A 20,084-nucleotide genomic window follows, 5' to 3' on the forward strand; every position below is an offset into this window, starting at 1 on the left:
GTAAATGACCATGTAGCTTGTGCGGAAGCAGTTGCTGCCAGAATGAAACAGCAAAGAGTCAACGTGGATTAGAGAAAGAAAAGTGTCCAATCACACGGCTGAAAGAAAAACCAGGGGCCAAGTGAACAATTTAAATAGTTTTTATTAATAATGATTTTCCATTTGCAGCAGGGCTTTTATCTCATCTTCTTCAAATGCACGACGTATACAGCTCGCCTTATGTGGACAAGAGGACATCAGTGTGTGTGTCTCACACTCACCTCACAGACCTCCCCTATATACACACACACACACACACGCTCACACAGACACACACACACACACGCAGACATGTACAAACCAGTTTCCTTCTCTAGCACTTTTTTCTGAGGAACACGACAGCAAGAAAAAGACAAAAAGCGCAATAAGCAGGTTGAGTGATGTCGTTCGGAGACATGAGGAGACCAGAGAGACACTTGGACACAAAGTCCTCATTTAGGGGTTGTGATCGGTGGCCTGTCTGCAGTGTAATGACCCTCACATAATAATCCTGAACCTCACAAGTCATTGTTTTCATCTCGAGACTTCTCTTCACTGATCTCAGTATGAGACGCCTGAAAAATATTTTCACTTTCACTAGAGCTTAACTGAATAAACCAGAACATCAACACACACACTTCAATCACCACGGAGTGACACAACGCACTAGCTCAGGGTTTTTGGGGGCGGTCATGAAATTGTTTTTTCATCTGTCGATTCATAATGTGAATAAAGTAAATGTACAAAGAAGCTGGGCGATAGTTATTTGTTTGACAAACTCTTGAATCAAAAATGTAAAAGAAAAGACTTTTAAGATTGGTGATATGTACAGTCCAACTGAAACATAACAAAAAGACTAAGTTCTAAATTTGGAAAACGATTGACAGTGAAAGTAAATCCACATTTTGGAAATACATTTTAGATTTTCATTTAAATAAAACACATTTATTTTCTGTTACAGTGTAATTTGATAGTTTATCCAATGGCTGCATGATAACACGATGGCTTCTCTTCAACTTCACTAAAAGTATGAGGGAAGTCACAGTGCCCCCATCTGGTGAAACAGGGGAATCAAAAACTCAACGCAGCATGTCCCACAGACCCTTCACTCACTGAGAGCCCTTTCCTGCGTTGACCTACAGCATCTGGGAAATGGTAAACAGGCTCCAGGCCAAACTCATCTAGAAAGGAAAGAGTCCTGACTGGTTCCATGTGCCAAATATTTAGAATAAACAAAAAAAAGAAATCAACTGTTTGATTGTCTTCCACTCACTCCCCCTTTTTATACCAAAGCCGCAAAAAAGCTGCAATTTCCACAAAGAAAAGAAAGAACACAAATACCAGTGAAACAATCAAATGTGTAATCAACAGTTTCACAAAAATAATAATTTAAACTCATAAAAAAAACAACACAAAGAAAAGGAAAATTCTTATTCAGAGTGCTCGTCTATGAGGCTGTGTAGTCACGCGCCCCCTGGTGGTCAGGGTTCGACAAGCGCAACCCCTCGATCAGAAGCATCATAACAGCCAAACTGCGTTCCCTTCGTAAATTACACTTTACAAAAATTATCATCATCATCATTGGTCACTCATTTTTGCTTTTCAGACATTCATGAGAACATTTCACACTCATCATCAAAGAACGTGTGAGAGAGGGACTCAGAACTAAGACTACAGAGGAAGCTGGGATGATTCTCAATTTCTGTCAAATGGCTTCGTTGGTCTATTTCCTCCCCGCCCAAAAATACCTGGGAGATGAGGAGTGACAGCAACTTTGATAAACAGCGTCAGCAGCCATCAAGGTCGACTGTGTCAGTCAGTGCAAAGAAAGTAATCAAAATAAAGCCATGGAAACAAACTGAGAGTCCAAAAGCACTTCCAGAGTAAAACGTACGAGGAATTAGAGCCAGACGTTAAATGTTGGCAGCGACCTGCCTCGCTTTACGGCCACTGACTAAGATGTGGGACTCTTACAGAAAGACAATATTTTAAATCTATTCAACTACTGTTTTTAACTTTTGTCTGAAGCAGATGTGGCAGAGAATAAGAATCCAGACGAGGCAGAGGATCCAACCAGGGGTCAGGCACCTGATCCTCAGCTGGATCCTCCGACTGTGGCTCTACATCTCTTCGGGTGGTAGAGGGAGAGAAGGAGGGAAGAGAGGACGGAGGGGGTTGGCAGAAAGACGATAAAGGCCTAAAGTAAAAGGTGCTGAGCAAACGGTAACGTGGGTGAATGATATCCCCCTACGACACGAAATGTCTAAAAACTAATAAGATCATGGAGGATAGAGGCTGAAGGAGAAGAGGGAAGGTCCAGGTCCAGCGCAGGGAACCATATGAGACACTATGTGTGGGGCAGGGCCTGTGAATCTGGGAGGTGAACTCACAGTAAGGCACAGTGCTCTGCTTGTGGTCGATGAAGCTCATTCATGCTGCTGCGACCTCCGATGACAAAAGACATAAATCGCTGACGAAGCACATTTTACCTCTTCTTCTATTTCCATACAGTGTCCCTCCTCCCTGCCCTTGAATCTTTGGATCGTTCGGCTCTCCTGAATCTGGCAGAACATCCCGCTTTAGCGAACAGAAAATACTTCAACAAAAAATGAAATAAACACACAAGAGCTTCTCTCTCTTCACTCGAGTGTTTCAGAAGAATATTCTCGCACACCGTACGATACGTCTACGTTGAAACGACCAACCTGCACAATACGGCGGCACGATCCCGCTGTACGCCAGCCCAGTCAGTGACCAGCGCTGTGAGTGGAGAAAGCCCCATGTGTTTAGCCCAGGGTTGAATCAGTCAGATCACTTTTCGTATGTGTTATCGAGCCGCTGATATAAAATGCAGGAAACCGATTTGGATAGAGATACAAAAAAGAAAAAAAAACCCTGATACATTTGTCACGACAACGAGAGAAGAAAGCTTTTACAACATAAATTACTAAAAACTATTCTTAAATATGTAAACAAACACTACAACTTAAATATATTTGGTGTGATGCAGACATATTTAAACGCAAAGATTTGTTTTTATATCAGCTCTGGTGTGGTGCGGCTGATTATTGCACTGCAGGAGCTCAGAGCCCTATTGCACTTTAGTGAACCCTTCAGCTGGAGCCACTGGTCTGATTCAACCTCTGCACTTCACATGTTCATCAGTTCCCTTTACAAATCATCGTGGTGTCCCTCCTTCACTTTCAGTGCAAACTGGAAATGAAGAGGAGGAGACCAGACGGGGTCATTTCAGATAAAGGTGTGGTTGTCACAGGTTTGTCACTGCTGGCGGATTGTGCAGGTGAAGTCAATGATCGAGGCTCCAGTTAAAAAAAAACAAAAAAACATTGCTAAAATAGCGATCAGAGAAAGAAGAGAGAGAGAGATTAGGTCCTTGTAGGTCCCTCCGATGTGTTCTGAATCCATATTCCTCTTCTTCATCCATAAAGTTTGTGGTTTTCTGTAAGTTTCAAGTTTTTTGCATTCAAGATGCCAGGCAGCCTGTAGTCCTGACGACCCCCCTCCTCTCCCAGCCACCTGTGGTGTCGTCGTCCCCCCCATAACATCTGGCTCAGTGGATCGTGATGAACACACCGTGGGGGGGTGGGCTGTTGGAGTTTGAGAGCTGTGTGCACCGGGATTATGTGGCGATGAAGAGCGGTCTCAAGTTACCAAATAGCCCTGGTCGCTAGGTTTGTGCATCTCTGTGTTTGCTGAGGTAGGGAGAGGAGTTGCCGGGGAGATTTCAGGAGGGATAATTGGAATAGTGCTGTGTGTGTGTGTGTGTGTGTGTGTGCAGCGTGCTAAGAGCTAAGTGAGCTTGGGAATAAAACATGTCTGTGTGTGTTGGCATTAGAATGACCACATGTGTATTTGTATGGCTATTCCTTTATATGTGGGGACAAGGTTCTGCGTTCTGCTCTCAAAATATGTTCCTCCCACTGTATGTGTGAGTGTGTGTGTCTGTATAAATGTCGTCGTCAGCCTAGTCATCACAATTTGTGTTTCCCTGACAGTATCGAGCGGTAAAACTCCTCATCCAGCCGCACATAGCGCCCTCTGCTGGAATCCATGAAGTAGAGTCTGTCCGACACCGCGCTCGGATCAAATCCATCCCTACGCATGTCCGTCTTCTGAAACTTAAATGTTGCTGAGAAAGAGAGACACGGAAAAAATTTTGCTATTTCAGTTTGTCCTACAATGCATTAACCAACATTTGAGTTTTTTGATATTGCTATTGAACAGATTGAACAGACAGGAGACACAGGAAAGTGTCTCCTGTCCGGTACTTGAAGTACATGCTGCCGTATATGTCCATGATCATGATCTACTCAGTCTCAAGTGAGATTTAAGGCGAGAAAATGTCAAAACTAAATTCCGCAAAAGAATGTGTAAACATTTAACGAGTGACACTCACACATTTCTGAGGGGGAGAAGGTTTTACTGTCTTCTTCAAAACAAGTTTTTTCAAAAATTGCATTTCAAGAGCGCCTGTATTTATCTTCTATGTTTTACACAGACAGCAATGGAAAGAGCGTTGTACCTGTCTTGTTGACCTCTGGCAGGAAGCGGAGGAACACGGGTCTGGCGTACGGAGGCAGCGTCTTCTCCATGTCCTTCACAAACTTCTCCAGGTCGGTGTTGTTTGACGGATCAGCGATGGCTGCCATGCCAGCCTTTCCCTCTGCTCCTGCTCACACACAAACAGGAGAGTTAGAGGTTAGGAGCGAGGAGTCAGGTCAGGCAGAAGCCTGGGTTCATGCAAGAAATACAGTACGTTTCTTTTAGTTATAAACTGCTGGTACAGTCAATGTCTTACAGCAGATGAGATATTTCTGCCTGCCTTACTTTATCTATGTACATCATTCCTTTATTCAATTATTTTGTATTGTCAAAGGACGGTACGTTTTTCATGTTGCCTTCTTTGATCAGTATGACTTGTGTATCTTGTTACTTGTCACTGTACTTTCCTGATCAAACTAGTTCCCCTCTTTGAGGATAAATACATGTATCTAATCTATCACAGTGACTGGAAAGTGGCATTTTCTGATTTGTCTTTTGAGTCCCTCAGTCTGCAAAGCTTCAACTACAGCTCATCTTTATATGTGGAGACATCTCTAAATCGTGGAATTCATTTAATGTCCCGATTGGTCCAGAGTAAGCAAAGACTGAAAAAACAATGCAGTTTGGTTAATTTCTCTCTATTCAGCGCGTCCCCTGCATGTTGTTTTAGCTTCCACAGAGGATTTGAATTGAGACATGTTTTAAAATAATAATAATAAGTCCAACTGAAAACAGGAAGGCTGCATGAGTATGTTTACACAAATTTACCTTTTAATCTCAAATATATAAATATATGTACCCATCAAATATTCAATCATGCACAATGAGTAAGAGGACGTTACCTGGTACTTCCACGCCGTACACGACTACATCTTTCATTTCTAGCAGCCTGCTGAGCGTTCCCTCCACCTCAGTCGTGGAGACGTTCTCTCCTTTCCAGCGGAAAGTGTCTCCTGTCCGGTCCTTGAAGTACATGCTGCCGTATATGTCCATGATCAACACATCGCCTGGGGAGAGGAGGATCATATTAATTCGTTTTACTCAAAAGAGAATATCGTGAATAGCTTTGTGTGTGTGATTGTGTGACTAACCAGAGAGATAGGCACTGTCTCCCTTCTTGAAGACACTGTGAGCAATCTTCTTGCTGGTTGCCGTTTGGTTGACGTAGCCATCAAACCTCCTGAGGGGGTCGTTCTGAATGATCCTGCCTACGAGCTGGCCAGGTTCGCCTAGAAGGGGGAAGAGGGAGAGAGGGAGAGAGGGAGAGAGAGAGAGAGAGAGAGAGAGAGAGAGAGAGAGAGAGAGAGAGAGAGAAACAAAGAGAGGCAAAGAGAGAAGTGGGAAAGACCAGACATATTAATGAATGAAACAAACTATAACTGCCATTTCAGTGTATTATTTGAGCTCCACCAGGTTTGTCAGAGGTCTGTGCATCTCTATGTTAACAAAAAATCACTCACGTTACAAAAACAATGCTAAGCTAGACATTTGGGGACTGCAGGATGGCTGGTTTTGACAAGTAGCTTTTGATATCATGCCAATATACACATTTTTATGTTGCATCATAAGTCTTAGGTGAGGCCATCATTCTTTCGGTTGAAAGACAAATCCTTGTGCAAATAGCCAGAATCACTACAGAGTAAGCAGTCAGCTCTAATTCACTGTTAATCAAACATGTGTTTGTGGATGTGAATGTATTAACAGCGGTATATTTGTCTGTTTAACACCACGTCTGTTTGTTCACTAAAGCTTACCAAGCTGAGGTATAGTTTAATATGTGTACACACACACACAGTACACATACCAGGTTTACAGGGAATGCAGACGCCGTCAGGCCCCCTAATGAGCTCCATGGTCTCTTCATCAACCCTCACCAGTCGGATGGGGTAGATGAAGGGTAAAATCTGACTGTTGAAGCCACAGGCTCCGACCTAGAGGACAGACAAACAATGTCAACAATCACAGTGTGGATCAGTGAGGTGATGAGACGGCAGTGGCTGTTAGAGCTCTAACGAAAAGTAAAGCCTTTGATAACACTGTGAAGTTCTCTCAACGGAAGTCGTCTACACATAACAGTAATTTTCCTAAAAAAAAAGGACTTAGATGTTTGGTCAGAGCGACAGAACTTCAGTGCACGTGCCCTACCTTGTTATCGAAGTTGCCCAGGCTGCAATTGCACTCTGTGGCTCCGTAGAACTCTGCAATCTGCGGGATGTTGAAGCGGCTCATAAACTCCTCCCATATGCTCTGGCGAAGGCCGTTACCCAGCGCCATGCGCACCCGATGGCGCTTCTCTGTGTCCCGCACTGGCTGGTTCAACAGGTATCTGCAGATCTCGCCAATGTACTGCACAATCTGTTGGAGGATGGTGGTAAGGAACAATAATGTAGTGATGAGTCATAACAGAGATGTGAATTCACTTATTACAGATTTAATACCTTGTTCATAATAATGACAAATCGTACCACAGGGGGAGAATAACATAAAATCTTGAGATCACGTTTATGGGATGTGACATGTAATAAGTCTTCAGCGGCACTGAGAGGCTATAGCGTGCTACTCAATAACTAAAAGAGTCTGTAATTTACACAGTGCTTACAGTGCAGTTGTATTTGGCACAGTCGTCCCAGAAACGCGAGGCAGAGAACTTCTTTCTGATGACTACGGTCATGCCATGGATCAAACACTGGCCCACTCCCACAATGTTTCCTGTGGACAGAGAAATACGATCTGTCAGGCTCGTAGCTTACAAGTCACAACATGGAAATACACAAAGACGTTAATAATAACAATAATAAACTAATATTATACACAGTCAAAAACTGCATAGTATTGCAGAAAGGCTCCACAGGCATTCATTGCTTAATGTGGTTGAATTCGACTTATTTTCCCAAATGGTACAATTTGTTTGGAGCTATCTAAAAACAGCAAATAAACTCAACAACTGCACAGCCACCCTGAGGACAAAGTGGTGTCAGTGGTGCCACCTCAATCTGAGCCAACTACATGGCCAACTGTGCTAGTTTGAGCTAAATGGCTCCTGTAGCCGGCTGTGATCTGCATGATGTGGTTGCAGATGAGAAAAATCAAACAGTTTCAATCATCTAAGATTTATCAAGGTCTGATCTAGAGAAGGACTGAAGTACAACTCATCCACTTATTTGATTGAGCTGCACAGTTATGACTTTACCTGCAGAGTGGTAGAGTGGAAGACAATCATACAGCACATCGTCTGACGTCATCCTGAAGCCGTAATACACCAGAGCTGCCATGCGGTAGTACCTGAACACCAGAGTGTGGTGGGGAAAATGAATAAAGTAAAAATAAGTCTGACATGTTTTATGTTGTTTCTCTTCCACTATGATACTTGAACTACACATGAAAGCAGCGAGGATCAACAAAGAGAGCAGCTGCGGTTCCTGCTTGTCTTTAGTTAGCTGCACGGCTCCTTCCTACCTGCTGTGCACGACAATGGCAGCTTTCGGCATCCCAGTGGTTCCTGATGTGTAGATGTAGAATAGGCGATCTGAAACAGAGAGAACAGTGAGAGTGAGAAGACATAGACAAAGTGTCAATGATTGGATTTCATCCTTATTTAAAGGCCTTGATACAGTTTAATTATTATTTGAGCATCGATTAGTTATTGTCTACATATAGATATATAAAGTTTTTCCCCGAGCACAGCACATTCTTAGCTTACATGCACAGTGGGACATCAACAAAAATGTTTCAAAATAGATCAAATTAATTAAATAAAATACAGGCAACAGAGTTCCAGAGTTCCCTGATATCACAATGGAGCCCTTGTGTTTGGATTTAACTTTCCTGCTCTCACTTGATCTTATCTGGAGCGACAACCACTGTTAAGCAGCCCCTCTGTGCAGTGATACTTCACTTTCACACTGCACTACACCGCCAACTGTTTGTGTACACTCACACAGGCTCTAATCACATCTGAATGTGACCTTACTGTTCTAATCCTGATGCGTTTTGTTTGTGTCCAGATAGTCAGAGAAACGTTTTACAAGCATGAGCAAAGGTCACAGGTTTTATAGCAGAAGGCGCCTGTGTGGCAGCCATGTGGGGCTGAAGTGGCCGATATAATACGTATGAATCAGCAGGTAGGACCTGATTAATTGTTCTGATTCATACATAACTGATTAGCTCTGTGGATACAGAGAAAATCTGAAATGCTATGTTGATAAATGCAACAAAGAAAAATCTGAATGCAGGATTTATAATGGAGGGTATGTTTTAAAAATGATCTTGATTTGTTTATTAGGATTCAATTCATTCTGTTGACCCAGATACCGTATACGAGTTGCCTTAGAAACAAGCAATATATACAATCCCTAGTGAGGCATCAGTAATTGTCTATTACAAGAAAAACAGTGGAATGATTTCTCTCATTTAGCTTGTGACCATTAACTTAGGAATACTGCAAAGGCTTTATTTATGTGTGAACAATATCAATAAGAAACGTATCATTTCAAGCTCCGTGTTGAATTGTAGTTGAAAATATCATTACAAAAACAATCACAGATGACAATAGTCACAATTTCCAATGTGATGTATTTGTGGGATTTCATTAACTTTGAGTTATTGCCTATTTTTATTGCCCTAAAGATATTATTCACCACTTGGCAACCAGTCTGTGCTGCCTGACTATCAGTGAAAGCAAAGAAATTACTTTTTTGAAATTGCTGTATTGCTTTAGTTCGAGTGTGCACTGAAAGTCTGATTATGTATCGGACACCCTGAAAGAATATCACCAAAATTATTCCCAAGAGCAACCGTAAAATGTCTTGAAAACTGACAACGCTTCTCACCTGTGAAGCAGCGTTGGGGCCGGCTGGGCAGGTGGGACGGGGCCGCAGCCAGCAGGGGCTCGAGGCACTCGGTGCCCTGTGGGACTCGTTTGGGGTCCCAGTCTCCGGAGCAGAACGTCTGCACCGTCTTCCCCATTGAACTGTGGACCTCGCAAACAGCTTTGAGAGGGGAGACAAACACATAGGAACAAATTAGGTTATTTCCCATCGCCGACTGCAAGAGGACGGCATGTGGTGTAACATTTAAGCACCAGAGCAGACAAGGAACAAAGGAGAAAAACATTAGGGGCGGAAATTGGGATAGTGAGAGGGAGAAAAAAAAGAAACCTCTTGAATATTTTCCCCTTGAAAAACTGACTTCCCTTAAAAGCCCTGTGTCATGCTGGCTCAGTGCTAATGCTGGTGCCTCGACCCTGCCGGGCTCAGGAGCCAAGAGGCTGCGTTTCTAATTACTTAAAAAGGTATAAAAAGCACATGACAGGTCCAGGATCCAGCACATAAACTCTTCCATCAATCCTAACATAGTCTTCAACTCCACAGTGCTGCGTCAGCGCTGGAGAATGGTCTGGCTGCACTGTCAACATTTTTCTAAGGGGGGAAAACACTCAGGCTTGTTTGTATGACTTTAACCAATCACAGTTACCTTGGGTGGTACTAAACGCAAGATGCAAATAGGCTGTATCAAGGAGGGGACTTGTTTAGATGGAAAATGTGCACGTGCTGTAATTTAAATAACTAATTCCGAAAAAATACCCCCCCCCTCAAAAATATTCAGTGAAAGACATATGTCAAATGTGGGTGAGCACAATAATAAGGGGATTTTTTAAATGTTATAGGCCAAAAGTGGAAAGTGAGGATAATGTCGGCTGAATTTGGCGCCCAACACCCGGAGTCGACATGCTTTTAGTCAGACTAATCCCAGGATGACCATCTGAAGACTAATTCGCTCATAGCTGATTGGCGATCACAACAGATATAACTTTATAGCCTTTGTGATCAGGGCTTTTCAGATTATGTAGGGACTGGGACCCTGAAGAGGATAATGAGGAGACTGAAATAGATCCTTAAATTAATGTTTGGCCAATCGACTGAAAGCTGCAATTTCTTTTAATCCATTAAAACGACGTAATGTTACAATGCAGCTAATTTATAAAACACAATATGTGAATCAACAGGGGTTTACACTGATATTAAATTGTTTTAGTTTTCGTTCCAACTTTCAGATCCTACTTTCAGTTCAGTCTTAAAAATAACCTGACATTATTTAGCTGAGTATGGTACAGTACATGTCTGTCTGCATGTCAGTGCTGTAGGTCAACCCCCCCCCCTTACATATACAGTACCTCTTATCTGTTTCATGTTATCATTTATCAGACAATCTTTTATGCTTGGACCTTGAACACAGGACATTGATGATGGAAACATTTCTCCACTTCCTTCTTCATTATTTCTTCCCTTTCCTTCATCCGCCTGCCTTTTAAAGCTGCAGTGACTGATATTAAAGAGACACCTCCTTCAAAAGCCATCCATCTTTTATGACCTCCCTGCACCACTCACTGCTCTCAGACTCACAGCGGAAGCAGAACAACACTCAGCAGCATGAAGCGTCGTCAGACAGATTGTAAAGCCCTCTGAGACAGATTTCCAGCTACAATCTCGAATGTGTTGACGTAGCAAACAAAATCTGTCACATATCCTTCAGATGCTTCTCCAATCTATAACTCTACCCCCACCCACCCCTCCTCCATACTTCCCCACACTCACCATCAGTCAGCTCGGCGCCAAAGACCACAGCCTTGGCATTGGAGATGGTGACACAGTGGACCAAGGCCTCTAGTCTCAGATTGAAGTTGATGAGAGCGGCCTCTACTCCAATCTTGGCCATGCCCAGCCAGAGGCCCACGTACTGGGGCCTGTTCTCCATGAAGAGGGCCACCACATCACCCTCCTGAGGAGACAAACAACAGAGAGAGGGACTCGTGAAGCTGACTGCCATAAACTCATCGACTGACTTTGAATCTTACTTGTTTTCTGTCATGTTTCAGGGGAAAGGTTTTGTAGATGTACCTTGAAACCCCGCTGTAGCAGCAGGTTAGCCACTCGGTTGGAGTACTCGTCCAACTCTCGGAAGGTCCACTTCTCCCCCGTCCCCTCGAAGATGAGCGCTGTCTTGTCACCATGGCGACGCACTGTCTCAGCAAAGATCTTGGGAAGGGTGTTCTTCTGTTTGAGGTGACGTCTGACGTTCATCTTCACACGCAACAACACACTCGCCGCACTGAAGGAAAAGGAGATAATTCATTATTGAAAGAGAAAATCCAATTGGTTAAAATTACTTTGGCAAAAATACAAATTCAATATATTTATTGTGACCAATGATGGTGACTTTTACAACACTTATCTCAGACAGCTTTAGGAGTCAGTTGATTTTTAATGATGAAGCTCATCTAACTAACTAACGGTATCTATCCTGCAGTATATTCTATTGATCTAACTATGCAGTTCAAAAGGTAATGAGGCATAAAAGGTTATGACAGAGATGACTGGGCGGCAGTAAATGGAAACATCTTTATGGTGCAAAGGTACAGGGAGGGATCGGAAACATTATAAAAATCTATCGAGCCAAGTTACTTCACAGCAACACTGTGATGGTGATAATATTTGTTATCTTTGAGGATTACTTTCATCTTGGTCACGATAACCACAATTGAGTGTTGCAGAGTTGTCTCCTTATGTCATTATCTCCACCAGTGAGGTTTTTTTGCTTTCATTGCTGTTTCTCTTTTAGCAGGATACACAAAAACTATTTATTTGTAACTCGATGGGAGCTTATGGGCCGAGGAAGAACACATTCATTATTTTGGATCAATTAAGGGGAAGAAACCAATGATCTTCAGGAAAAAATTTGTAAAGATGAAGATTGGTGTACATCCGGATAATGATGCAGATGAATTGGATCGCAATGTATATATGAATATGCAATATGGCGATAAAGTGGCCAATCAGCCTTGAAGGAGGTTTCAATCTCCGACTGCGGTTGTAGTTTATACACTTCACCGCAATCAAGCTGTCTGGAGCCGTTTCTAAAGCAACACATGAGCTGCATGGACTCTAAACTATGTAAATAACGTAATGACAGCTTTATGTGGACTGGAGGTTGGATTAGTCAGCGATAGATGGTGAGAGGTGAACCATACAAGTTTCTGACATTGTAAAGACCTACCCCTCGTCACCACAGATTGCACAACAAGAATTTATGAGTCACTGAGGAAACAATTGTTAACCTTGAGGCCTCAGACAGAGCACCACACTATCAGAATTATATACTTTGAGCTATTTGCAGACTGGCAGGTAAACCCAATTTGGAGGCTGAAAGTTTCGGAAGTTATCGGTCTTAAGAAGATAATAATTTACAGTAGTTGTAAAAAGGCATTTCAGCTAAATGTCTTTAAATCACAAACTGATCTTTGCCTCTTAGTGGTTAAAGAGATAATTTTAGCTTATCACTACTTGTTTAAGTCACTTTGTCTTATTTCTCATGGAGAAATACAAAAACGCTATTGAGGAGAAATGAGGAAGTTATTCACAAATCACTTCCCAGAGCAAACCCCAAATGTAAACACTAATTTTAGGTGAGGCAGTCACTCTGCTCTCCCATTCTCCTCTCTGTCCTTTGTTTCTGTCTAAAATACTTCAAGCTACTGGTTATGTCACATAGTTCTGAAACTTGTGCGACAGATATATGCAGCTGGTTACAAACATTCAATAACAAATGAGGTCTGTTGAACAAGAGCCTCAGGTCCTGGCCATTGGGTTCTAAAAAGATTATAGTCTACATTTTTGAAAGATTGAAATGTGAAAACCAGTGCACATGTTCCTCTATTGGACAACCCTGTTGACACTTGAAACAATAAAGTCAATCCAAACCGCTTGATACCGTCGCAGTGTTTATTCAGAGAGGAGTCTGTAAGGGAACTTAACCTGGTGCATGATTTTAATAATGAAATAAGACATTACAGCATTACTGTCAATGAGTGGATATAATTGTGTTGTGTCATCACACATGAGTCCACTGAGGGGTGATAAATGATCAATCTGATTTATAGCCCTGTCCTATGACCATGTCTTTGAAAGGCTTAGCAAAGGTCAGCAAAGATCTTTAAAGTTTTTATTGGTCATATTCTGACTTTTTAATAAAATATGGCGCAATTGTTTTATGTTAAATGTTTCTTTGCAAACCATAGTTTGTACAAATGTCTTGTTCAAATTACTTTGTGTACAAGGTTTTGTTTTGAGAAAACTATCCTAAGGAACATTGACTGAGAAGCATTTCAGTCTTTTTACAGTGGCACAGTTTATCTTATTGTACTGCACTTGACGTGAAATAATTGTAGCTTTTCTCCCACATATACCTAACTTATAATTAACGCTGTAAGAATTATAGCTCTTTAACATAAGCAAACTACAATTCCTTAATTTCTTACCACGATAATGAGGCTTTTGTTCTAATACTGCTCCCACAAGCTGGATATTAATACCTAATTTAAGCTGAAAGTCAGCACTGTATCCTCGAAGGCATTGTTTCACTTGAGTTCCAGTGTTCTGGAGTACAGAGCCTAAACAGCTAATTTGTCATTTTCAAAGTACATATGGCGCAAAATACTCTGCCTAACACTCTCTGTCATAGCAAAGACGTAATCAGTTGAAAAGCGGTAAATAAAAAAATCAATGGTAGTATTTTTTCCCATGCTTGGGAGAGGCTGCTAAGCATTTCAATTCGATGGCTTTTCTGGGTTCAATTATTCATCATTAATTACACTTACTGTAAGTCTCTGCCGATAGTTTTGGCAAAAATCTGCAGGAAGCTCCATCCTCCGCTTCCCAGATAGAAGATCAGGATGGCCGGCAGAACCTGGTACCAGGGCAAGCCCACCAGCAGCCTCAGCACAAACAGCAGGGCTGTGCAGCACCCTAGACGCATCATCCTGGAAGAATGCACAAACAAAAAAGGAAAGAGATAGTGACCGACAGGCTGCAGACTGTGTCTTGCAACTCCAACAATTTCAGACTAAACATCTGTTCAGTGGGAGACATGTTAAACTTGGGTTCAAGCAAGTTTCGCAACAGTGGTATTCAAACCAATCCACTCTGGAAGTTATCTCTTAGAAGAGTTGACTCGAGTGCAACTGGACTTGGCTGCTGCTCTGGTGGGAAATCCCGGTTATTAAACTCATGGCCTCTGTAACGACAGTTGTTAGAGACACATGGAGTCACCTGTTGTTTACACTGATTCTACAGTCAGTTAGAAATGAAGTCGCTCTTGGTCGGGAGGGGAAACGTCTTCAAGGTCTACGACCACGTACAGCTGCCTGTACTGTAAAGAACGTCACCATGTCCCTGATATCTTTTGGTTACATGGCTTCAGTGAAATAAACAATGGCCGTCCTGATTACTTGTATTACAAAGGTTAGACTTCAACCGGCTAACTTTGACTCTGTTTTTTTGCAGCTATGAGCCAATCATAAGAGGCAAAGTAGTGAGTTGTTAATGAGAAGAAACCCTGATACTTTCCATTAGTGTCAGTTATAGTGGAATCTAACAGTGACATTCTACAAAAATAAAAGGAAGAATATTATTAATTACTTTGAGTTTTTTAGCTTTTATTTTGCCCAATGATGAAAAACTGTAAATGTCTTCTACTGATCTGATTGGTTACTTGTTGACAGGTTTCCATTCCACCTGCTCCAGAGCAGATTAGGGATTCAGCATAGGTTGCCATGGTGATTTCCCCTGGCAGGAAGTGAACCATATTCGTAGGAGTGAAAAAACAGAATGTAAACCTGACGTTACCTCGATCACCACACACCTTTCTCATAGTACAGACCCCTGGATGACTGAGAACCTTCACAGACGTCATGGGCCCATTAGCCTCACAATACCTACTTAAGTGGCCATAAGAGAAGTGTAGTGCATTTCTTTTATTTTAAGTGTTGGGTAATAATGAAACCAAGAAATCCTTTTGAGTTTTATTTTTTCTTGGAGGCGAAATGAAGCCCAAGGCTGAAGGGACCTTGGGGAAACCCTTATACAAAATAAATAGTGCATTTGTGACAGCCAAGAACCATAGAGGACAGCTTGCGTTGAGCTCAGTGTCACCCGATAGCTGGGAAGATGATCCCAAACCAGTGACAGATAGGTTTACATTGCATATTATATATTCATTAGGCTGCTTAGAAAAAACGCTGACGGGTAGAATTATGGGACAACAATCGAGCCTTAATGGAAACACGTCGGTTTTATCACACTAATGTAGATTTTCCAAGAAGCTGACTGGATATTGTTTGCCCTGTGTCCCTGCATGTGGCTCTAATGGTGGTGATGGCTTCATGATGGCAATTCAATAACCCTGGTGCTATTTACATCACCGCTCTGTGACTGGACGATTAAATTACAATCCAAGCGGCTCAGCATGATCGAATATGTGACACGTCAGGGGAAAGAAATGCAGTAAAAGGAGCAGCAGCCACTCCACAGTTTAACGACAAATTATAAACCGTCATAATTTACTGCTGCTGCTGCTGCACCCGGAAATTTAGCAGGCGCATAGCATCATATTGCGGTAGATAGCAGGGGAATCATTGGGAGGCTCAACCCACTAATGGTGAGACGACACCTCACCAACCATGTGCGCGTTAAGACCGGGCCTTCAGCCGCAGCCCGGCTGGGGAACATCTCTCGGGCTAAACGCTGGCACGATGGAGCTGATCGCGGTAACAGGCGCGCCATGGAGAGCAGGATGCGCAGCGTATTGCGCGCATCGGCTTATGGAGGAAGCGGATGGACAGTGTGACAACATCAGCAACCCGTTACAGGATGAGGAGGCACGCTGGGCAGATAGCACCCGCATTCACATCACCCATCACGGGGGACGAGAGCCGACTCTCGAGTCCCGTCTGTGGACCTGCGCGCTCCACAAGGTTGACAAAGGACACGAGCGTCCCTCCCTGGGCTCTGTCTCCCTCTCTCCGGGCGGACAATAACCGGAGCGAGCGGTGAAGTGAATCATCATAGGATTGCTCAGACCGGGAGGTTTTTTTTGGGGGGGTGGGGGGGTTACGTACCTTGCACTGGACTCGCACCGTCACAGCATGTATGTGCGCAGAAATCCCCTGACGCGTAAATTCGTTGTGTGCGATTCCACCTTGATCGGCTTACACGTTAGCGCGGTTCGCCCCCTCCGCCTCTCACAGCCGCTCGCCTGGCTCCACAGAGGCTCACACGGACAGAGACGCACGCACCGGGATCCCCCCTCCTCTGGGTAAGTGCCACACTGAGCCGCTGCTCCTCTCCTCCGGCCGATCGGGAGTCAGATTCGCGTGACGGTGCGCGTCGACTTTGACCCCGCGATCCTCATCATCCCGCCGCCGACAGCCTTTCTGAGATCATTGTGGCCGATCACCTCGCTGGCGCACGTAATTCAAATGACCTTACAATTTTCTAAGCTGCGCCCGCCCACCACCGTCAACGTCCCATCACTTGTATCAGGAATAAGGGCTGACGGACGTGCACCTCAGCCAATGGAGAGCTGCCTTCTATTTACAAGTCTCATCCGGCAGGGGCGGGTTTGCGGCACTGGTGAAGAGGAAATGCGGCGCGGCCCTGCTCGCCTCTTTATATTTACAGAGCAGGCTGCTAGCTCACAGACAGCAGCTTCCATTCAGCAAGATACCAAGGCCCTGATGTGGAACCGTGGTGCGTAAAATGAGCCCTGCCTCTCCCCGTAGAGTCCGCCCAGCCACGTCCATTCATTATTCCGCACTCAGTCACAACCTGTGCTTTAAATGAAGGAGGAAGGACGAGGTATCAAAGAATGCTACTATAACCTGCCACTGTGGGCTAATAAAGGTGAAAACCAGCAAAGCCATCAGCCTGCTGGTTTCCCCAGCATCAGCTGATTACATGGTTTCAGTAGCTCTTGGGCTGGTGGCTGGTTGTTCACTAAAAAATCCTGCAATTGAATAAGAGAGGATAAATCCTGAAGCCCATGATGTTAAAACAGAACTAGAGCACATAGCTCCACTAAGGCCCAATAGCCTCGTTAGATTCAATGAAGCTGCTCACACTTCCCCAAATCAGTCCCCTTAAAGTGCTAAATTTTTTCGAATCAAGATCCATGTTACAAAAGTGAAAATGTCCAAAAACGCCACTATGCCAGTTCTCGCAATGTTGAGGTGAAAAAGAAATCCTGGATCCACACCAACATTTTCTTCCTCCCTGACCCATCACTCCACCAAGTTCTGGGGTACTCTGTCCGTCCAGTAGTTTTTAGGTAATCTAGTTTACTAACAAACCAACGGAAAGGGGTGAAAATATAACCTCTTTGGCAAAATACCTTTGGCCTAGTTTTCATTACAGCGGTTTAACATGTCATTAAACACAGTGTACACTAAAGTAGATATGAGTCACTACTGAAGGTCTGGAGCGCTCAAATTCATAAGGACGTATTTTTTAGGGCCCGAGCACCGAATGGTGAGAGGCCCTATTGAATCTGTAAGGATTTTTATTATTATTATTATTATTTCCCTTTGGGGGGCTTTTTCAGGGTCTAGACATGCTCAAAAAGTTATGAAACTTTGCAGGAAATTCAAGGTCTGCGGATATTTTAGTATTCTGGAGTAATTGGAATTGGGCGTGGCAAAATGGCTCTACAGCGCCCCCTGGAACCAGCCCCTAGGTTTTCACATAACGGATTTTCATCAAAATCTGGATATAGGTGTATCGTGACCAGTCATGAAAAAAAGTCTCATGGAGCATTATGAAAAACGCAACAGGAAGTCCGCCATTTTGCTTTTAGTGGCCATTTTGGCAATATCCCACATTTTTACTTTTACGTACTTGTCCCAGGGCTTTCATCAGATCAACTTCAAATTGAGATGAGTGTCATCACAACAAGATGGAGATAAAAAATGATTGAGGGATTTTTTTTTTATCACACCGTGTGACCGTGGCATGGCGTTAAAAATTGGTTACACGCCATCAAAACACGGGCATCTGTATCTCGGACATACATGTTCCAATCAAGTCCAAACTAGACATGTAAGACAATAGTCCCCGCCTGATGACATCTATGCATAAATGATGACTTAAAACCGCAGCGCCCCCTGGTGGCAACAGGAAATGTCTTGTTTTTTGCTTGTCTTACACTTGGATGAATTTCTCCTCATCCACTGACCTCAACCATGTCAAACTGTATCAAATGGGTCCCAAGACATTGACAATGAAGACATAAGATTACCGTGACTTTTCGTCAAACGCCATATGAATGGCGTGGCATTAAAGTTCATCAACTCGCCGTGAAACACGAAATTGCTGTAACTTCAGTGTTCATGATTCTATCTCTCTCAAACTACATGTGTGTAACAACAGCCCCCCCTTGAAGATATTCATATGGTTTTAAGAAATGGGCGTGGCAAAAAAACTGACCAGCGCCCCCTATAGGGCAACCCCGGCACTACGATGGCCGACATTTATACAAATCTATCGGGACATGTGTCGTTTCATAACAAACAAAAAAATATCTTGGATAGGTATGCTTGACCAAACAGGGAGGCCGCCATTTTGGATTAAGTGGCCATTTTTTTTCCATATTCCACATTTTTACTTGATGCACTTGTCCCAGGGCTTTCATCAGATTAACTTCAAATTAAGATCAGTGCCAACACAACAAGATGGAGATAAAAAGTGATTAAGAGATTGACCTTTCGTCACACCGTGTGACCGTGGCGTGGCGTCTTGAGTTTGATTAAACGCCATCAAAACACGAGGTTCTGTATCTCGGACATACATTGTCCAATCGAGTCCAAACTAGACATGTAAGACAAGGGTGCCATCCTGATGACATCTACACAGAAATTATGACTTGAAATTACAGCGCCCCCTGGTGGCTACAGGAAGTGACATGTTTTATACTTTGATGAACTGCTCCTGGCTGATTTACAATATACAGCTCAAATCAGATCAGTCAAGTCATTAGATCATGGTCAGAATTGTGACGTTTCCTCAAACCGTGTAAACATTGATGTGCGGCGAAGGATTTTCCTTCGCAAAAGGACACGATGTTATCATAACTCCACTGTGCATTGTCCTATCACTACCAAACTTCTGTCACATGATAAGAGTACAAGCCTGAACAGCTCTATGTGTCAATATTTCCTCAGTGTCATAGCGCCACCTACTGATTCACCAGGAAACAGGAAGTACTTTGTTAATCCACTCTGCATTATCCAACCGGCTCCAAACTACTGACCTATGATCACAATACTGATCTGAACAGCTCCACATATAAATATTAGTTCAGGGTCATAGCGCCACCTACTGATCAGTGTGAAAATTAAGTTGTGTTAACATTGTCCAATTGACACAAAATTGCTCACGCTACATCAGAGCGTCTACATGAACAGATCTATATGTCTGTGCGTAATAATAGTGATGGCGCCACCTACTGGCAAACCTACTGCCGCAGAGCGCAAAACGCATGCAACGTGGAGAAGTGCATGCTCGATCGATGATGTGCGCTTGGTCATCGATCGCTCTCTCCACCGACCGCAACAGGCTTCAACGTGCGGGTGCTCGGGCCCGCAAGTGCTACAACGTAGCCCTAGTTATTTTTAAATT

The 20,084-nt window shown here is 43.3% G+C and overlaps 1 protein-coding gene across 1 annotated transcript; it reads right to left on the reverse strand.

Annotated features, from left to right (window-relative positions):
* Nucleotides 1–125: 125 nt before the first annotated feature.
* Nucleotides 126–16,913, reverse strand: slc27a4 (solute carrier family 27 member 4). The gene is made up of 14 exons (XM_062412787.1): nucleotides 16,532–16,913; nucleotides 14,234–14,395; nucleotides 11,478–11,688; nucleotides 11,175–11,358; nucleotides 9,411–9,569; nucleotides 8,038–8,107; nucleotides 7,772–7,863; nucleotides 7,181–7,290; nucleotides 6,727–6,936; nucleotides 6,386–6,512; nucleotides 5,673–5,810; nucleotides 5,424–5,588; nucleotides 4,562–4,708; nucleotides 126–4,168 (listed from the first exon to the last, which is right to left on the reverse strand). The coding sequence occupies exons 2-14, from the start codon at nucleotides 14,392–14,394 to the stop codon at nucleotides 4,011–4,013; spliced, it is 1,932 nt and encodes a 643-aa protein (XP_062268771.1). The 5' UTR covers nucleotide 14,395; nucleotides 16,532–16,913; the 3' UTR covers nucleotides 126–4,010.
* Between the last annotated feature and the right edge of the window lie 3,171 nt (nucleotides 16,914–20,084).

Source organism: Platichthys flesus, chromosome 19 (genome assembly GCF_949316205.1).
Source record: "Platichthys flesus chromosome 19, fPlaFle2.1, whole genome shotgun sequence".
Classification (NCBI taxonomy): Eukaryota; Metazoa; Chordata; class Actinopteri; order Pleuronectiformes; family Pleuronectidae; genus Platichthys; species Platichthys flesus.

Excerpts from the sequence above, each read along its gene's own strand:
- slc27a4 (XM_062412787.1), bottom strand. The coding sequence starts at position 14,394 with ATGATGCGTCTAGGGTGCTGCACAGCCCTGCTGTTTGTGCTGAGGCTG. Across the intron at positions 6,513-6,726 it reads TGGGCAACTTCGATAACAAG|GTCGGAGCCTGTGGCTTCAA; the intron begins GTAGGGCACGTG and ends TCTGTCCTCTAG. Across the intron at positions 5,811-6,385 it reads CTGCATTCCCTGTAAACCTG|GCGAACCTGGCCAGCTCGTA; the intron begins GTATGTGTACTG and ends TCCCCCTTCTAG.